General features: G+C 37.9%; 1 protein-coding gene across 1 annotated transcript; it reads right to left on the bottom strand.

Annotated features, from left to right (window-relative positions):
• Positions 1-15,695: 15,695 nt before the first annotated feature.
• Positions 15,696-17,246, bottom strand: LOC136239853 (cryptochrome-2-like). The gene has a single exon (XM_066030604.1). It carries the CDS (start codon positions 17,235-17,237, stop codon positions 15,696-15,698), a length of 1,542 nt encoding a protein of 513 aa, XP_065886676.1. The 5' UTR covers positions 17,238-17,246.
• Between the last annotated feature and the right edge of the window lie 1,153 nt (positions 17,247-18,399).

Here is an 18,399-nt window from a genome sequence, read left to right as displayed (position 1 = left end):
AAGTTCGTCGTTCTGGAAGCCTTTGGTGATGGTTTATGCAAACAGCAAGATGTTTTCAGTCCGTGCAGAGACATTTCAGAGTGTTTGGAAATGAAAACAGGAAGAAGTTTCACAAGAATAGCTACATCTCGGAATACATGTATTTTTTTCATGTCGTTATAGCTAACTTCTTCCTGCTTTGGGAGGAATACATGTATGCTCTGTACGTATGCGTACAGATCATCTATGTCTATGACCTGATTATTTATTGTAGATGAGGCAAGTGGACATGGTGTGTGTAGGGACCACATCACTACAATACTAACACTAATAGAAAGTATTTTTACACGAGTCTTTATCACCATTCTAAGACTGACGATTTGGAGAACCAAGAAATCAATCATGCAACATAACCAGTCAGTACGCCATACCATAGGTAGCATATAATATCCATGGCCATACTTGACAGCAATGTCTGAAGTTGACTATGGTGTGGACAAAAGCCAACAATTGTAGCTAATGGTGATGGTACCTGATCAAACAATCATGTTTTGTGTGCATACTTATACACTCTCATGATTGCATTCAGTTGTTCATTCAATGCAATGTCATGCACATATGCTAGAATCATGTTACTTTCTATAAAAGCTGATGCTTTTTGGAATATACTCATATTGGGATTTGAATGGAAGGTTGAATATTTACCATCTTGTGAAGTTTCAGAACACTGGTGTATAAAGCCAGGAAGTTCAGTTTTTGATTGGTGCATGACTCTGTCCACATGCAGTAGCATGCACATTGTTTAGTGATCATTTACTTTGGATTGGATCGTGCATGGCAGCTTATACAAAGGTGCTTTGCTGCTGTTGGTTCATCATAGCCCTATACACCCAGTCTTTAATCAGTGATGAATCACAAGTCCACGATGATTTGCATACTACCACAGTCCATGCAAGTTGGATGAACTATAATAAATAATTATATGATTATAGCTCTGTGTGTATTGATGTTGTAAAGATAATTAATATTCAAAGCCTAGCTCATGATCAGATGAACACATACATGCGGTAATAGAATTCTACAAAGCATTTTACAATGCACTAAAATTCGCTGTGAAATAAAGTACACTATATATTTTATAGTCATATCACTATTTGTAAAGTGAGAATACATTGTGGAATTACTCGCAATATTCTTTTGTCATAATTCCACAATGAAATATCATGTAGTATTTTATACTATATTCCCCAGTACTGTTTAATGTCCTGTGAAATTGTTTGCACTATATATTACTGTGGTTTGTTTCTGTAAAATGTTATGCATAATTCTACTGAGTATTTTATAGCACAGAAAAATGCTCTGCAAAAACACTACATAGCTACTATTCCTCAGGTATACTTTTCCTGTGTATGGCCGGAGTCGAGCTTGGGGCATCTCGTAGCATCACACTCCGGTACTCGGAATTTCTCTTCCCACGCCTTGCCGGTTTTTGTTTTCTATTGGCTTTTTTAGCCTGAAGGCCAGATCAAGGAAGGCAGTAGTTGACTCTTGGATAGGATAGGTACTAGCTATCCGTGCCAATATCCGAGCCAATTATATCTGATCCGATTGTGAAACTTCAACCCGGGCCCCATTTCTTGTGATTCCAGTAAGGCCCTTTGTGGGTTACCATTATTCCACGGAACGGCACGGAACGGAATGGCATATTCCGTGGCATTATTCTCCGGAACGGAACAGAGCAGACACACGTGTCCCCCAACGCATCAACTATAGTATTAGCTACTTGGTGGCCATGGGCGTCCTGGAACGGCTAGATCTATAAGGGAAGTTCTATAGACTACATTCAGCTCTAAATCTATAGCTATCAGGTCTGCGAAGCTATAACATAAAAACTAGTAGCTAGCCGCAGTATTATAGCTATGTCTGTTTTATTACAGTAGAGATTTCCAACTAAACTAAATAATTAACATTCCATACATTCATTGGTATGAACAATATTGTGCATTTTGTCAGGGTCATTTTAGTGCAAACCCCACCTCAATCAGTGGTTCCTATCAAAAGATATAAGGAAAAGAAGTTTACAGTGTAATGATTTTTGTGTACAGCATTTCAATGCTTTTTATGTATATTGCATGGCACCAAACACAATATACAAAGTGTCATAAATCTAGATAGAAAACTAATAACGACATGAAATTTTCACCACATATCTATTTTATGAAGAACAGCATATGAAGTAAGTAAAACCTCTCAAAGTGACCACTTCTTTGTAGACTGACCACTCAGAATATTACATGAATAAAGCAAGTGATGCATAAATAAAACTGTGTATTATGTAATACTAAATATATATACACAGGTACTTAATGCATTTTCAAGGATAACCAACTAGAAAAATCGGTAATATTTTATAAATGGCAAGTACTGGCATCACAAGTCGCAATTAACACGTACTTCGGAAACATAACAATCAGATAACACAATGTAAGAGCAACATTATTTAAAAAAATAGATTTGTTTGGACATTGTTCAGCTTTATTTGTCACATTGTAAGCACTAAGGATGATAATTATTATATAACACAATGACATCACTGTACTACAAAGAGAAATTATAAATAGTTTCTGATCAAAATTACAATCACTGAAGCTGCTATAAAATGGATCAAAACAGCAGTAAACACACCAGAATATAACAACAGGTACGTGTGAAGCCATGTAAGGTTGGTATCACATGCCAGTCTCCACTTTTGAAAAGATTATGCTCAACCTTGAACCTTATTTTGCAATTCCGCGCAAGACAACAAACTGCTCACCTTCAAACTATACTTGCATCGATGCAGGGGGATGCCTTTAAGCCCAGGGTGATTGTAGTGCTGAATTCTGAGCAGTGTTAGATGGCGATTTACCTTTAAAAAGGCCATATTTCCATCGTAATCCAACATCAATCGTCCTCCAATCAAAAAACACATGGAAAAATCGAAATCAGCATATACGGTTTGCCCAGAACCACTTTCTTCGTCCTCATCAGCAGCAGATTCACGCGGAAACACTCGGAAACTTCGACCATCACAGGTGCCACATTCTTCCAATTAGAATTACGTACGCAATTATTTGTATGGGCTTCCTATGGGGATTTTTATTTCTCAAACTTTGATTTGCTGTATTTCAATAAATACCGCATGGATTTTAATCCAATAAAGTGCAATACAAAGTACGAAGCATTGGCTACCATTTACTGGAACGGCAGCTTGTGAAACGTTTATTGAAGGTGTATAATTTAAGTAGCAAAAATATGTGTGAAAAATTGGTAGGTTGGAAATCGCTAATTACAGTACTAATAAACTTAGTTGTCCCTCAGTCTCCACTATGTACGTAGCTATACAGCAACCAACTGATGTCTAATTTAACCTTGCTACATAGATTAATGCCACAGTGAAAAAAAATTCTTAAGAATACACAGTTAACAGCAAAAATTGAATACAACTATGTTGATAACACCAACATATCGAGTAAAGTAAGTGACAAAGTAGTAGCATATACAGTAAATTAACACAATTAAATTAAAAGCAGTACAGCACTAAATGGTACAACGATAGACTACAAGGTAACAATTACTAAACACTAACTAGTTTCAACACAGCTTTGACAACTCCAGTGTACATTCTTGCCTAAGGTGCTTCAACCGAAACTGGAGAAATGCATACATCCCATGGTACCATTCTGAACACTCCAAACAGCATGTCATTGGAGGTTGACGTGGCATTATATAAGCCTTCGCTTATTCAGTTTATATAACTTTCAGATTTTTCTTCTTTTGCCTCTGATTGGTAACAGAGAAAAACATTGTTGTTCAATACAAGATGAGAGATGGCTACACATCTTAGGGTAGCCAAATACTAATGTGCCAGGGTTTTCACCTAAACACAGGAGCACTGCATATGCAACGCTGAACAAACCACAATCATTACATCCAATCTGTTTATGAACATCTACAAAGTTCACGGTAAATTCTGATTTGCTGGTGTGCAGTAAACAGGCCACTTGCATTAGTTGTCATAAGAAAACATACTATCAAAAACCAACACATCTTTCTGGTTGAGTTACTAATTGTCACCCAGTGATTTCTGTTACTGTCATGTATAACTTGAGTGAAAGCACTTTCAACAATCAAATAACTCAATAGCCAACATCTTGAAATTTTGGTTGAACTACTTGTTCAATATTATATTGGTTAGCATTGATAATTGCAACATTAATCCAATCACCCGACAATACCACAGCTTTGTCCCCATCCATGAAGTGTAATTCATCAATCCAGAAATGGGTGTCTTCATATTTGGACGATTCTCTGTATGTATCAGCAGTCTTTTATTTTGCAGGAGGATGCTGCTTCTTTTCACTGAGTCGTATACTTTTGAATAAGTTTTTAGAAGCTTCATTGACAGGTTGACTCGATGGAGAGCTGTCCAAAAGGAGTGATCCACTGTGTGATGAGCCTTCCTCACTGCATACTACATGATCTGCATGTTGGAGCAAACATAACAACTGTTAACATAATGATATTAACTACAAAACAAGTAAGGAAATATTAATCCTTTTTCCCGCTAAAACATAAAAATGTACGGTTAATTGTTAGTAGCAGAGCCCATATTAAAATGAGCTCTAAATAGAGTAGAAACCTGGTCAGCATGTTCTATATAGTTTCATTGGTGTGAACCAAGCAGTCAAAGAAAACTATTGAGAGAGAAAGTGGCAAAATGGGTACTACCATTAAATGTTTGTGTATCACCACCACAATGTGATACTGCAGTACATCAAAAAGCTACTATCAATGCTATTCTTGTCCAGAAAGTAAGCAATGACATTTTTTTGTTGGCCTTACCATTGTTTTCCTACCTAGTAAACAACTACAGGCTACCAACACTTCAGCAACTCCACCACAGGCTTAGCAAACCCATGCAGCACGAAAGAGATTCAATAAAATTTTAACTTAACTTTCAGCCACTAAAATTATCACCACTAGTGTTCATTTTGCTCAATTGATGGTAAATCCATTCTAAATTGTTGTATTGTATTAATGCTTTACAGTGACCAGCACTGAAGGTCTGCAGCAACATGTGCTGCAGCCTTAGGATTACCTAACCTAATTTCAAGGACTTAGACTTAGTGACTTATAGCTGAAAAGGTGTAACAGAAAAGGGGCCAAAGTAAGGTAAAAAATCCCTCCAACCCCAGGAATCGAACTGCAGGTCACCCAATGTCTAGTCGGGGCCACACTCAGTCTCCTCCAGGAGGGATGGATTTTCTTCCTTAATCCTACAGTATTTATTGTATTAATGCTTTACATTAAGTTAGTATTAGTATTAGGTTTACAAGTAAGGAGGCTCAAGGAGCCTGTAAAGCCTGATCTTTACAAAGTTGTTGCATTTAAGAAGATTATAAAATTGTAGCTAGGTTTGGAGCAGTCAGGCTGTTCTGTTGAGAGACAACATGTCAAACAAACACACACTCACCACTTTTACTGATACCCAAAAGATTCTGTCCACTCATGTAAGTTTTCAAATTCTGTGTTAGGGCCATACTTAGCTATTGCAACATACAACAGTACTAAATTTCTCTTTCATAAATCAAGCCAAAAGTTCAGTTTTCAACTAAGTGGCCTTTGTTTATAAAACTCTGAATCTCTCATCAAAATCTCGGAGATCTGCTATAGTACCTAAAATGTAATTCTCAGTCCTTCTTAGCTCTGGTCTACCACACTGGTTCTGCCGTCTAGGTTGTTTTCCACTCTGGTTCTGCTGTCGGAATTGCCTTCCATTCTGGTTCTTCCTGCTATAAGCACCGTTTCTATAACTACAGCAAAGACTGAATTCACCACAAAAGGACTTCTTTGCATTAGTCACCAACTCATCTTCTTCATCTTCTGTTCCCTCGTGTTGTCACCTGATGACACCTGCAGGTCACGTGATAAAATCTCACATTAGCATAATTATAGCCGAAAGGCTAGTTATCGGCTACAAGAAACAGCCGGCTCGTTTTGTTTGTCACAAAAGTAACATAATATAGTGTTTGAAAGTGATTTAGAGGATATATATCTAGGCACTTTAGGCGTTCCGTTCCGGAGAATAATGCCACGGAATATGCCATTCCGTTCCGTGCCGTTCCGTGGAATAATGGTGACCCCCTTTTGGGTCTGGGGCAGCTGAACGGACCGTTTTTGGGTCCTCAATGCTGTTTACGTCGCTTTCTGCGATAGCGTTCTTCGGAGTGATGGCCTTCACTTGCGTGGTGATCAGACATGGGGCCAAGTACATGCAGTGAGTACTTCAGGGGCGGATCTAGGATTTCAGAAGGGGGATGCTAACATGGACATTTTAATATGTGGCAAGAAAGTTAATACAACTAGTGTGCGAAGCACACTCAGCATGCGGAGCATGCTCTATCTAGGGGGGTCTGGGGGCATGCGGCTCCCACAGGAAAATTTTGCAAATTTGGCCTATTGAGATTGAATTTGGTAGTAATTTTGAGTGGAAAATGATGTCACTTTGTTTATGTGATACCATTATTCCCCTACAGCTTGTCAATATAACTAAAGGGCACAGCCATCTAGCTAAAATTCAATCTAATCCAAAACAGCCAAGCTGTAAAAAAAAGTGTGCGGCCCTCAAAAAGGCTATGGTGAAAAAAAATGTGAAATCCAAGGTGGCGGCCAAGAAATGGCTGTGATGGTAGGTTAATGGTAAAAATTTTAATAACGACAATTCAGATGAATTTTTGTGCCGCTTGGTCTTGGCACAAAATTCACCTGAATTGTCATTATTAAAATTTTTACCATTAACCTACCATCACAGCCATTTCTTGGCCGCCACCTTGGATTTCACATCTTTTTTCACCATAGCCTTTTTGAGGGCCACACACTTTTTTTACAGCTTGGCTGTTTTGGATTAGATTTCATTTCTTTTTGTATTTGTATACCCCAAGACTTTTTTAACCTATCTTTTTTTCTTTACCACAGGAAGAAGAAAAGATGAAGTAGATGTATTTTAAATATTTTATCAGTAAATGTACAAATTATATATATAATACATATATTGATTACAAAAATCTCCATGGTGGTTTCTTTGTAACTGAACACTCTACAAGGTGACTTCTTCTAGATGCTCTGTCTACAGGGTGAATTGTTTGTAGCTGAACGATCTACAAGGTAACTTCTTCTAGCTGATCTCTCTACAGGGTGATTTGTTTGTAGCTGAATTCTGTACAGGTGATTTGTTTGCAGCTGAGCTCTTTACAGAATGGTTTCTTTGTAGCTGAACTCTCTAAAAGGTAACTTCTTCTAACTGATCTTTCTACAGGGCAATTTGTTTGTGGCAGAATTTTATACAGGGTGATTTCTTTGCAGCTGAACTCTCTACATGGTGGTTTCTTTGTAGCTGAACTCTCTACAAGGTAACTTCTTCTAGCTGATCTCTCTACAGGGTGATTTGTTTGTAGCTGAATTCTGTACAGGTGATTTGTTTGCAGCTGAGCTCTTTACAGATTGATTTCTTTGTAGCTGAATTCTCTAAAAGATAACTTCTAACTGATCTTTCTACAGGGCATGCAATTTGTTTGTGGCTGAATTTTCTACAGGGTGATTTCTTTGCAGCTGAACTCTCTACATGGTGGTTTCTTTGTAGCTGAACTCTCTACAAGGTAATTTCTTCTAGCTGATCTCTCTACAGGGAGATTTGTTTGTAGCTGAACTATCTACAAGGTAACTTCTTCTAGCTGATCTCTCTACAGGGTGATTTGTTCGCAGCTGAATTCTGTACAGGTGATTTGTTTGCAGCTGAGCTCTTTGCAAAATGGTTTCTTTGTAGCTGAACTCTCTACAAGGTAACTTCTTCTAGCTGATCTTTCTACAGGGTGATTTGTTTGTAGCTGAACTATCTACAAGATAATTTCTTCTAGCTGATCTCTCTACAGGGAGATTTGTTTGTAGCTGAACTCTCTACAAGGTAACTTCTTCTAACTGATCTTTCTACAGGGTGATTTGTTTGTAGCTGAACTATCTACAAGGTAATTTCTTCTAGCTGATCTCTCTATAGGGTGATTTGTTTGTAGCTGAATTCTGTACAGGTGATTTGTTTGCAGCTGAGCTCTTTACAGAATGGTTTCTTTGTAGCTGAACTCTCTACAAGGTAACTTTTCTAGCTGATGTCTCTACAAGGTCACTAGTTACTCTCTACATGGTGGTTTCTTTATAACTGAACTTTCTACAAGGTGACTTCTTCTAGCTGATCTTTCTACAGGGTGATTTGTTTGTAGCTGAACTCTCTACAAGGTAACTTCTTCTAGCTGATCTCTCTACAGGGAGATTTGTTTGTAGCTGAACTCTCTACAGGTGATTTGTTTGAAGCTGAGCTCTCTAAATGATGGTTTCTTTGTAGCTGAACTCTCTACAAGTTAACTTCTTCTAGCTGATCTCTCTACAGGGTGATTTGTTTGTAGCTGAACTATCTACAAGATAACTTCTTCTAACTGATCTCTCTACAGAGTGATTTGTTTGTAGCTGAATTCTGTATAGGTGATTTGTTTGCAGCTGAGCTCTTTACAGAATGGTTTCTTTGTAGCTGAACTCTCTACAAGGTAACTTCTTCTAGCTGATGTCTCTACAAGGTCACTAGTTTGTAGCTGAGCTCTCTACATGGTGGTTTCTTTGTAACTGAACTCTCTACAAAGTGACTTCTTCTAGCTGATCTCTCTACAGGGAGATTTGTTTGTAGCTGAACTCTCTACAAGGTAACTTCTAGCTAATCTCTCTACAGGGAGATTTGTTGTAGCTGAACTCTCTACATGATAGTTTCTTTGTAGCTGAACTCTCTGCAAGGTAACTTCTTCTATTGATCTCTCTACAGGGAGATTTGTTTGTAGCTGAACTCTCTACATGGTGGTTTCTTTGTAGCTGAACTCTACAAGGTGATTTCTTCTAGCTGAACTATCTCTTTCCATAGTTGCATGAACTCCCTACAAGGCAACTTCTTCTAGCTGATCTCTCTACAGAGTGACTTGTGTGTAGCTGATCTCTATACAGGTTTCTTGTTTCTAGCTGATCTCTCACATAAAGAATATTCGTAAAGACCAACATGGTATACCTCCTTTAAATGAAAATGGTAATACTATCAACAGCTCTAAAGAAAAAGCTACTGTTCTAAACAACAAATTTCAGTCTGTATTTACTCAAGAGAATACCACTGACATACCAAACTGCGACAGCACTCCACATCCTATAATTCCAGATATTGCAGTTTCATGTGATGGTGTACAAAACCTCCTCGAAACTCTAGATCTAAGTAAGGCATCTGGTCCTGACAACATCCCTACCAGGATTCTAAAATTTTGTGCAAAAGAGATTGCTCCAATTCTAACTGTTATCTTTATCCAGTCCCTAACATCTAGACATATACCAAATGATTGGCTAAAAGCCAACATAACACCTGTGTTTAAAAAGGGGGATAGAAGCAACACCAACAATTACCGGCCAATTTCACTAATTTCAGTTTGTTGCAAGATATTAGAACATATTATGTATCACCACATTGCAGAGCACCTCAACACCAACAACATATTAATTGACGAGCAATTTGGCTTTAGAGCAGGTCATTCATGTGAGGCTCAGCTCATATCTGTTGTTGAAGACGTACAATTGGCCATGGACAATACGTCCCAAGTAGATATGATTTTCATTGACTTTAGGAAAGCGTTTGATACAGTTCCGCATTGTAGACTCTTAAACAAGCTTTCTCACTATGGGATTCAAGGTACAACTTATGACTGGATAAAGATTTGGCTGACTCAGCGAACACAGCGTGTTGTTGTGAATGGACATGATTCAAATTTTGTGCAAGTTCAGTCAGGTGTTCCCCAAGGAACTGTTCTTGGCCCATTGATGTTTTTGCTCTACATTAATGACATCAAGTGTGGCATCTCATCCCATTTGAAACTTTTTGCAGATGATTGCATATTATATCGAACTATCAATAGTCAGCAAGATCAATTATTATTACAACATGACCTCAACATTATATTAAAGTGGACTGAAACTTGGTTAATGGAATTAAACATTTCCAAGTGTGTGGTACTTACCTGTAGTAGACTAACATCCTCCTCTACTTTCAACTATACTATCAGAAATTACTTTTTGCAGCGAGTTACCCAACACCCTTATTTAGGAATTCTCTTAGACTCAAAAATGTCATTTACACCTCATATTAATCAAGTTATCTCTAAAGCAACAAGGATGCTAAACTTTGTTAAACGTAACCTTTATAGATGTTCTGCAGAAACTAAATGTTTAGCCTACACCAGTATAGTGAGACCACTGTTGGAGTATGGATCGGCAGTATGGGACCCCTACTTGCAGAAGGAGATACAAAGTATAGAAATGGTACAACGACGTGCTGTTCGTTAGGTCAAGTCAGACTACCGATATAACAGTAGTGTTACATCTATGTTAGCAGATCTACAATGGCCATCACTTCAACACCAACGATATGTGACTAGATTAAAAGTCTTCTACAACATTGTTTACTCCTCATCAGTCTTAACAGTCCCAAATTATTTCACTAACACCACATATCCCACCCGTCACCACCACCCCTTCCATTTTGAGATTCCGTTTGCTAGAACAGATCATTATAAATTCAGCTATTACCCCAAATCTATCCGCGATTGGAACAATTTACCAACTGACACAATAGAATCCCAATCTCTACAAGTATTTTTAGATAAATTATAACTGACTCTTATCTATGTGATTTGTAATGTTTTTCCTTACCTGAACATATTAGTTTGTAACTGTGTTTTCAGTAATCATAATCATAATCTTGAATTCTCTTCAGGGTGACTGCTCTATTAGGATGACTGCTCTATTAGAGTATCTTGGTCTCGCACTTGCTACACCAAGTTGGATTTCGTGTTATAACTCCGTGGCTTTAAGTCTGATTCTTCTACACCATCGATGAGCCTTTCTAAGATGATTACTCCATCTGTACAACGATTTTCAAAGCATTACCCCAAGCGGTTTATCTGGTAGGCGTGGCAAGCAGTCGTTTTTTTATTAGCTAATCTCGATTGCGTAATTGTTACACACTGTTGGTTTTTTCGTTGTATCTTCCTGGTTTTTAGCTCGATTTCTTTCAAATCACAAATGGTTTGAGGTTGAATAGTTAACCTATTCACCCACCGATTTTCAGCTTCTTTCCATACGCGGTTTATCCTGTAGGCGTGACAACATATTGGTGTTATTTTTCGTGAATAATTGCTCATAACGCTTTCCCTGTTTATCGTATTCCAGCCAAAGGTGGTACCGAGATGCGCCTTTATACCCCCCTTCTGTGTGCCAAATTTCAAGGCAATCAGATAGGGCGTTCGCGTTTTATAGCAGTTTTTGTAAGTGTGCGACAAGAGGAAGAAAAATAAGAAGAAAAAAAACAACGAAGAAACTAAGCCAATTTTTGAAGTTGCATATCTCAGGAACGCGTGAACCGATTTCGCTCAAATTTGGAATGTGGAGTGCTGAAGTTGGAGGGCATGTCCACAGCAAAAATCGTCTTGTTTCATCAAGGAAGCACAGAGCTACGGAGGTGCGAAAATTGCGTTTTCTTTCTTCCTGTCAATATACTCACGGGTGTTACGCGCCGGCTTCTTGGGCCGCACGACAGTACACACTACCGTGTGTCTTGATCTTAGACTAACATCTTAAAGAACTAGTAGTGGATACATATGGGTATCAGTTGCACATGATCAAATTTAGTGTTTTGAAGTATAACATAATTTACAGTCTCATGGCTCAAACTACACTAGCTGTCCAAGCAGTATAGAGAGGGTAAGTGTGAGTGGAGAGGTCAAGTAGACTGATTTACCAGTGTGTGGAGTGCATGTGCACTCAGCTGTATAGAATTCTCCAGTTAGGGGGCTCTAGATCTGGTGACATATATACTCCCGGACCCCTGGAATTTTTGGAAAATGGCTATCACAAGATTGAATCTAGAAGTTATTTTTACCAAATATGGGTACAAGATGAATGAGTTCAGTTGAAAGTAATTTTAATTAAAAAAAAACAACAACTATACACTGTTTTTTGTTATTGGATTTTAAGAAAATGTATAATAGCGGCTTGTCAAAGAGAATAAAGAGTGCATAAGTAAGGCCAAGGAGAATATTTAGCACACAGGATTGAATCTACTTCATATATAGCCACTGTTCTACTTCATTATATAGCCAATGTTCTGTGGTGCAGGTTGCTATATCAATCTAACGATGGATCCATCCAATGGCATCCATCAACTATTAAACCTATTCTTCTAGACCTGTGTACTGCTACCCTCACCATTATACCAAATATCCTGCCAGATACCAATCACTTTAGGTAAAAGATTTATACCTTTAATAACAACCAGTTTAATAAACTTTAATAACTTTAATAACAACCTGTTACAACCAGTTTTTTGCCACAACTAACCCCTTTTTACCACACAATGATAATGACAACGTAAATGCTGCAGTATCATTTGAGCTTAAAGTTGAGCTTCAAGGGATTTGATAGTGCAAACTCCAGAAGCTGCTAGATTTAGACAAATGTAGCATGGGATTTGATCAAATAAGATAAACAAAAATGAACAGCTCTCAGATGTTGTAGCCTTGTGAACTTTATAAATGCTAAGAAATTCACTATTATATAAGACTATTGTTTTACTTGCAAAAGAAGCATTTCAATCCAAGAATCAAGTATGTAGCAGAGCCTAAAAAAACTTAAACTATTTGACAGAAAAGGTTATTTTTCAGAATAGATTTTCAATTAATGATGTTTTATGCAATTTATAGTACATTAAAGGTATATCTCTTTTACCTAAAGTGATTGGTACCTGGCAGGATATTTGGTATAATGGTGAGGGTAGCAGTGCACAGGTCTAGAAGAATAGGTTTAATTTCAATTTACACTTTGGTAACTTCTTAGTTTTAATGATGGATGTTCTATTAGAGTAGTTGACTGTTCTATTAGAGTATTTCGGATTTAGCAGTTTCTAAGGTAAGACTTACTCCAAAAGTATAATTTTAAACCCTTCTTAATAATTCTTGGATAAGATTAGCTATTCCCCTGCTCTTTCCATCTTTTCATTGCTCATACATGTGTATAAAATGCAACTGCACCTGTACTACAGCTTCTAGAAGCTTCCTAGCTTGCTCATTGTAAAATTTTAGAGGGGGTGCTTCAGCCCCCCAAGCACCCCCCCCTAAATCCGCCCTTGTACTTATACTTAAGTACACTTAAGTACAAGTTTTACAGTACTTGTACTTTACTTAAACTGATGATACTTTCTTAATTACCGTAATGTACTTGTACTTATACTCAAGTATTTTGCCAAGTACTTGTATGTACTTAAAGTACTTGTAAGTACTTTTAAGTACTGCAAACGCTGTAGTTTGTACACAGTCAGTGTCAATGAAAATAAATTTGATGAGGTTGTAGTTTTCAACTTCATTAGTACTTTTTACAACCTTACTATGTATCATGTAGCCACTAGCAGCTGTTATTCTGAGTGGATGATTGTAAGTTTGGTAAAATAAGTCTGGTAAAATTAAAAAAACAATGCTGTTGTTTAAATTGAGAATTGAAGAGAATGGTTGACAAAAACCTGAAAGTACCTGTTGTCCTAAAATATTTTTCAATTCCTGAAGTTTGAGACTGCAAGGCTAAGTGCAACTACTGTAATGAGGGTTTTTGTTGAATTGGTGGCATGAAATTATTATTTATAGTGCATGCATCCTTCTACGTCAGACACTACAACTTGTGAAGAAGACAACTCAACTATGGTAACTGATCGAAATTACTTTACGTGCTGAACTTGATGACTACACCTGTACTTGGAAACCCCACGTGTACCAAAAATAATCAACCCTGTAAATTTTTTGGAAGGATAATCGCAAAGCATATCCTACCATTGTGGCAAAAGATGTCATTTATTCCAATTAAGTGGTTATTTAACATCACAGGAAAAGAATTTAAACCTGATCATAGTAGACTTATAATGATTTTAAAATTAAATGATTATTTGTGCCATGTAATAAATGGTTCTGTGAATATAAAAACTGTACCTTGCATGTTTGTACCTCAAGCTTAAGTTTTTATGCATGGCTGCAAAACTTTTGCTATAGGAAAATGTACTGTACTTGTACTTTACGTAAGTACTTCTGGTATGTACTTGTACTTTACTTAAGTACTCTTGTGATTTCGACATCGTTGAAGAAACTACTAGAGTCGGTAGAGTACACTTGTCGCGAAAACACTTGCAGAGCTGTCACTTAGTTTCAAGATAGAAAAAAAGCTGATGAGTTGACCTTTAGAAGCATTATATAGGGATTCTGTTTAACACCCTTTTCATGTTTAAATGTGACTCATCCACATTATAAACACCTTGTATGCTTATAAGAGCTGTTGTATTTCAATGGAAAAAGAGCAATGCAAAGTTGATATGTGAACCGAATTCTTTGAAATATCATAATTATAGCTAGTTCATTGGTGTGAGAAAGGGAGAAAACCAAATAGCTTAGCTGCATGTGTGTAATGAGAGTTTTCTCTAACGCTGTATCTCTGGACAAGTTTATACATGGCCAGTCTTAGAAGCTTCTTTAAATATACGAGTTGGCACAAGTGGACCTTAATCCATTTTTCAATCAACACCAATGGCTTCCATTGAAGCACAGCACCAGCACCGGAGGAGAGAGTGGATGTATTCTTGATAAAAGCAATCAGACTAACATAGGGTACAGGATTATCAGGTGTGCCTCAAAAGAAGTCCTTTGTGTCCCTGACTACTGAGCAAAACGCTCTGTGTGTGCATGTGTGTATGTGTGTGCGCGTGTGTGTGTGCATGTGTGTGTGTGGTATGCTACCCTGGCTTGCCATCTAGTCTGATGTTGACAAAAGCTTTGTGGCTTGGCTTTTAAAAAACTCTCATCAAGGTAAGTCATGCATACATCTAGGCAAACTGCAAGCCATTACTCAGGAACTGTCTACCTAAGTTTGCAGGCTTACTATTATAAAATAAAATGTACAAGTTCTCTGTGGTCTCTAGTGGCATGTGTTCAGTTATACCTCATCCTTGTTTATAGGAAACAATGTGTGTGGGTTGTATGACATGTATACAAAATGAGACCGAATTTACTGCAACTATAAGTTCTGTATTTCTTGTAAGTAGCTTTTGCTCAGTTAAAGATTGTTAACCAGTAGCAAAGATTTGTTATCACTAACAAAGACAGTTGCTAACCTACTTATGTATGTATATACTTTGTTCTGTCTGAATCAAATTTGAAATGTCAGGCACATGTAATTAAGTGAGTTGATTAGAAGTGGCATGATGAATTTGATAACCTAAATTTATCTGCACTGTTATCAGGAGCCACTATAAGCACCGCAAGGTGCAAATGTGCCTTGTGGGTGCTTCTGGCATTATACCCCTTAGCATACATTTAGAGACTCTGATCAAAATTTTAATGAATAATATAACACAGCTCAGAAAAAAGTACTACTAAGTACAGACTACTACTATGTCTCTTAGCACAGGCTTGCTATGTCTCTTAGTACATGTTTACAACAATAAATTTATGACACAATTGATATAACATAAATAAGGAAAACTTGAATGATTTAAAACAGTTATGTGTATACATTCATGAAATGTTTGCATTGGTTGGAGATGACAGAGTCACGCTATTTGCTAAACTGACAAAAAAGTCCTTTAACCATGCTTTACATATGTATTCTTTTGCCTCCACATCAACAATGGGGTTAGGATAATCTATTCCAATGATGCATTGTGCTTCTTCTTGTATTAACTTTGGTGCAGTCCATGGTGCGTGAATGTACTCAGGTGGAAAGTTTCTCAATGCAGGCAAGTATGTGGTAATGTAGATACCTTCTGGGTCCATCAACTGACCAAATTTGCATGGGCTAAATGACTCAATTTTGCCTGATATTAAGCCAGCACAAGCATCCTCTATCCAGCACACGACACAAATTGGGTCTTCGTAATCTAGAAGATACTTGCTAAAGATAGCCTTGCCACACTCCCATGATTGCCAGAGACAGCCGCGTGTTAGAAAATAGGCAACACACTTGCGAGCTAGGTAGTGTGCCCAACCTTCTTTAGTAATCTGTATCATGACTGCATCAATCCATGGGATTCCTGTTTGACCTTTACCAACTCTTTCAACTAAATCTTTCTCACTTTTCCAGCGGATTGGTAAACACAGTGGATTATCCTTCTGCTTATCAAAGTTTGGTATGGCCATGGCTAAATGGTAAGAGTACTCTCTCAACAACAAATTTCCCTTGATGCGGCATAAAAACTTTTGCCCTTCATCAGTAATGGGGGTGTACTTCTGCACCCGTGCATAGAACAGACGTACAGAGAGGCAACCAAACCTGAAGTAGGGGCTAAGACTTTCTTTACTAAGAAGCCAGTTCAACATGTTCTTGTCTTCATGATCTTCACAACAATAATTCAACAGTCTACTTAGTGCTTGTGTCTCACCACCAATCCACGATCCCATTCTTACTGTCTCTTCTGCAGTAAACCCAAGTTCATTCATGGTCGGTATTGGCACTTCTCCTGGAACCAGTGGCTCCATAGATCCCATATTCCATGATAGAGGGACAATATGATGTGATGGCTGATGTGATGGCTGTGGAACAGGCGGGGATGGCTTTAAAGAGCCAGCAGCTCTGATGAACTCTTTAACAGAAGAAGCAATAGTATTTCCAAATATTTGCTTTATTGTGTCTGGACTGAACAAGGTATGACCAAAAGGGCATTCTACTTTAGCTCCATTAGCCCTTGCAACATTGGCAATGATATTATCATATTTGAATGCCTCATAACTGCTTTGTGAAGCTTGATATGTGAGCATGGTAGCTTTCCAGTGCCTGATCAATCTTGGCAAGATTACCGTTGGCTCTCCTTTGAAGACAAATAAACGTGAATTGTAAGGACTCTTTCGTAGCTTGCTGTCAAGATCGTGAAGACTCTCCAACAAAAATTGCCACACAGGTGCTGAAGGACCACGATTTCTGTCCTTAAAACACAATGGATCTAAAATTAACACACACTTAATGGTCTGTGCAGTGAGGCTATGGAATAGTGCTGGGTTGTCATGAAGTCGTAAGCAGTCCAGTCTAAACCAATGAATACTAGTATCTTGGTTGGCAGTCATCCTTGAGTTCAGCACTGCTACCTATTCCCTGACCAAGTAACAACTGGTGTAGATTCTGTGATGGTGCACCTACAGTATTAATATGTTAAGTAATACATCACTGCTGCATAATACTACATAACATGATTAATCACCCTTAGAAAATGTCACTATAGTTATCATTTACCACCCACTATTGGCTTTTAATTAACAACTTCTACTGCTAATTCAGGATGGTTTAGCACAAAGACCATGGCACACTCCACACTAAAATGATTATATAATCAAACTTGCACTCACTTGCAGCCTAAGCCATTGACTAACCATTGTATAACTAGCTTCAGGTATTCACATGCCATTATGTTTTTACTTTAAGGAACGGACCCATACTTTAAGGAACAGACCCAAATCTGTTGCACCATCAAAAGGTACAATACGGTCCCATATTGCAAAGTGAAGTTAAGCATGGCTCCTTGCAAACCGTATAATCTGCTACTGAAGGATCGAATGGAAACTAATCAGGCTATGACTTGAGTACCCAAGTACCCTAACTGTATACAAAAGTTTGTCTTAGTAGCTTTAATTAACCCTGACACAAATAAAAGAAAGCGACCTGGGCACAAGACTAGGCTATTGGTGGTATAAATTGTGAGTGGTAAAGTGTACGAAGAGTGGTCTAAGTTTGCATTTGAGAAAAATGTCAAAAATTTATGTGGGTGGGGTTTCTGGACAGCAGTAAAAGTAGGCATTGTTTTGGGAAATGCTGTGCTCTATTGAGTGTCGTGGCCCAGTAGAGACTGGTAGCGTTCTATTAGACTGGTTACTTTGCTGCTGACAGTGATTTTTGGCAGCATGATTGTTTTATACTGCTCCAAGCTTTTGCATGTTCAGACCTTGCGAGTGTCTTGCAGCACTTTCAAGATGCGACATTTGATCAACTGCCTGGAAATCTGTATCAGTCCTTGCATTAGCACAGAAACAGCATACTTAAGCAGTGCCTTCTCCAGGCTGGCGGTTGTGTTGATTACACATGCAAATTATCACAATGCATAGGGAATGGGCTTTGATTCAGTTGTACTACCTCTAAATCATATATCCGTTCACTGTATAGTGTGACTGACAATTTGTGCTGCCTATGCTTGCTTAGAATTAGGAACGATGCCAGAACAAGTATAGAAAGTTT

Source organism: Dysidea avara, chromosome 12, assembly GCF_963678975.1.
Source record: "Dysidea avara chromosome 12, odDysAvar1.4, whole genome shotgun sequence".
Taxonomy (NCBI): domain Eukaryota; kingdom Metazoa; phylum Porifera; class Demospongiae; order Dictyoceratida; family Dysideidae; genus Dysidea; species Dysidea avara.
This window is presented reverse-complemented; position numbering and strand designations above follow the sequence as displayed.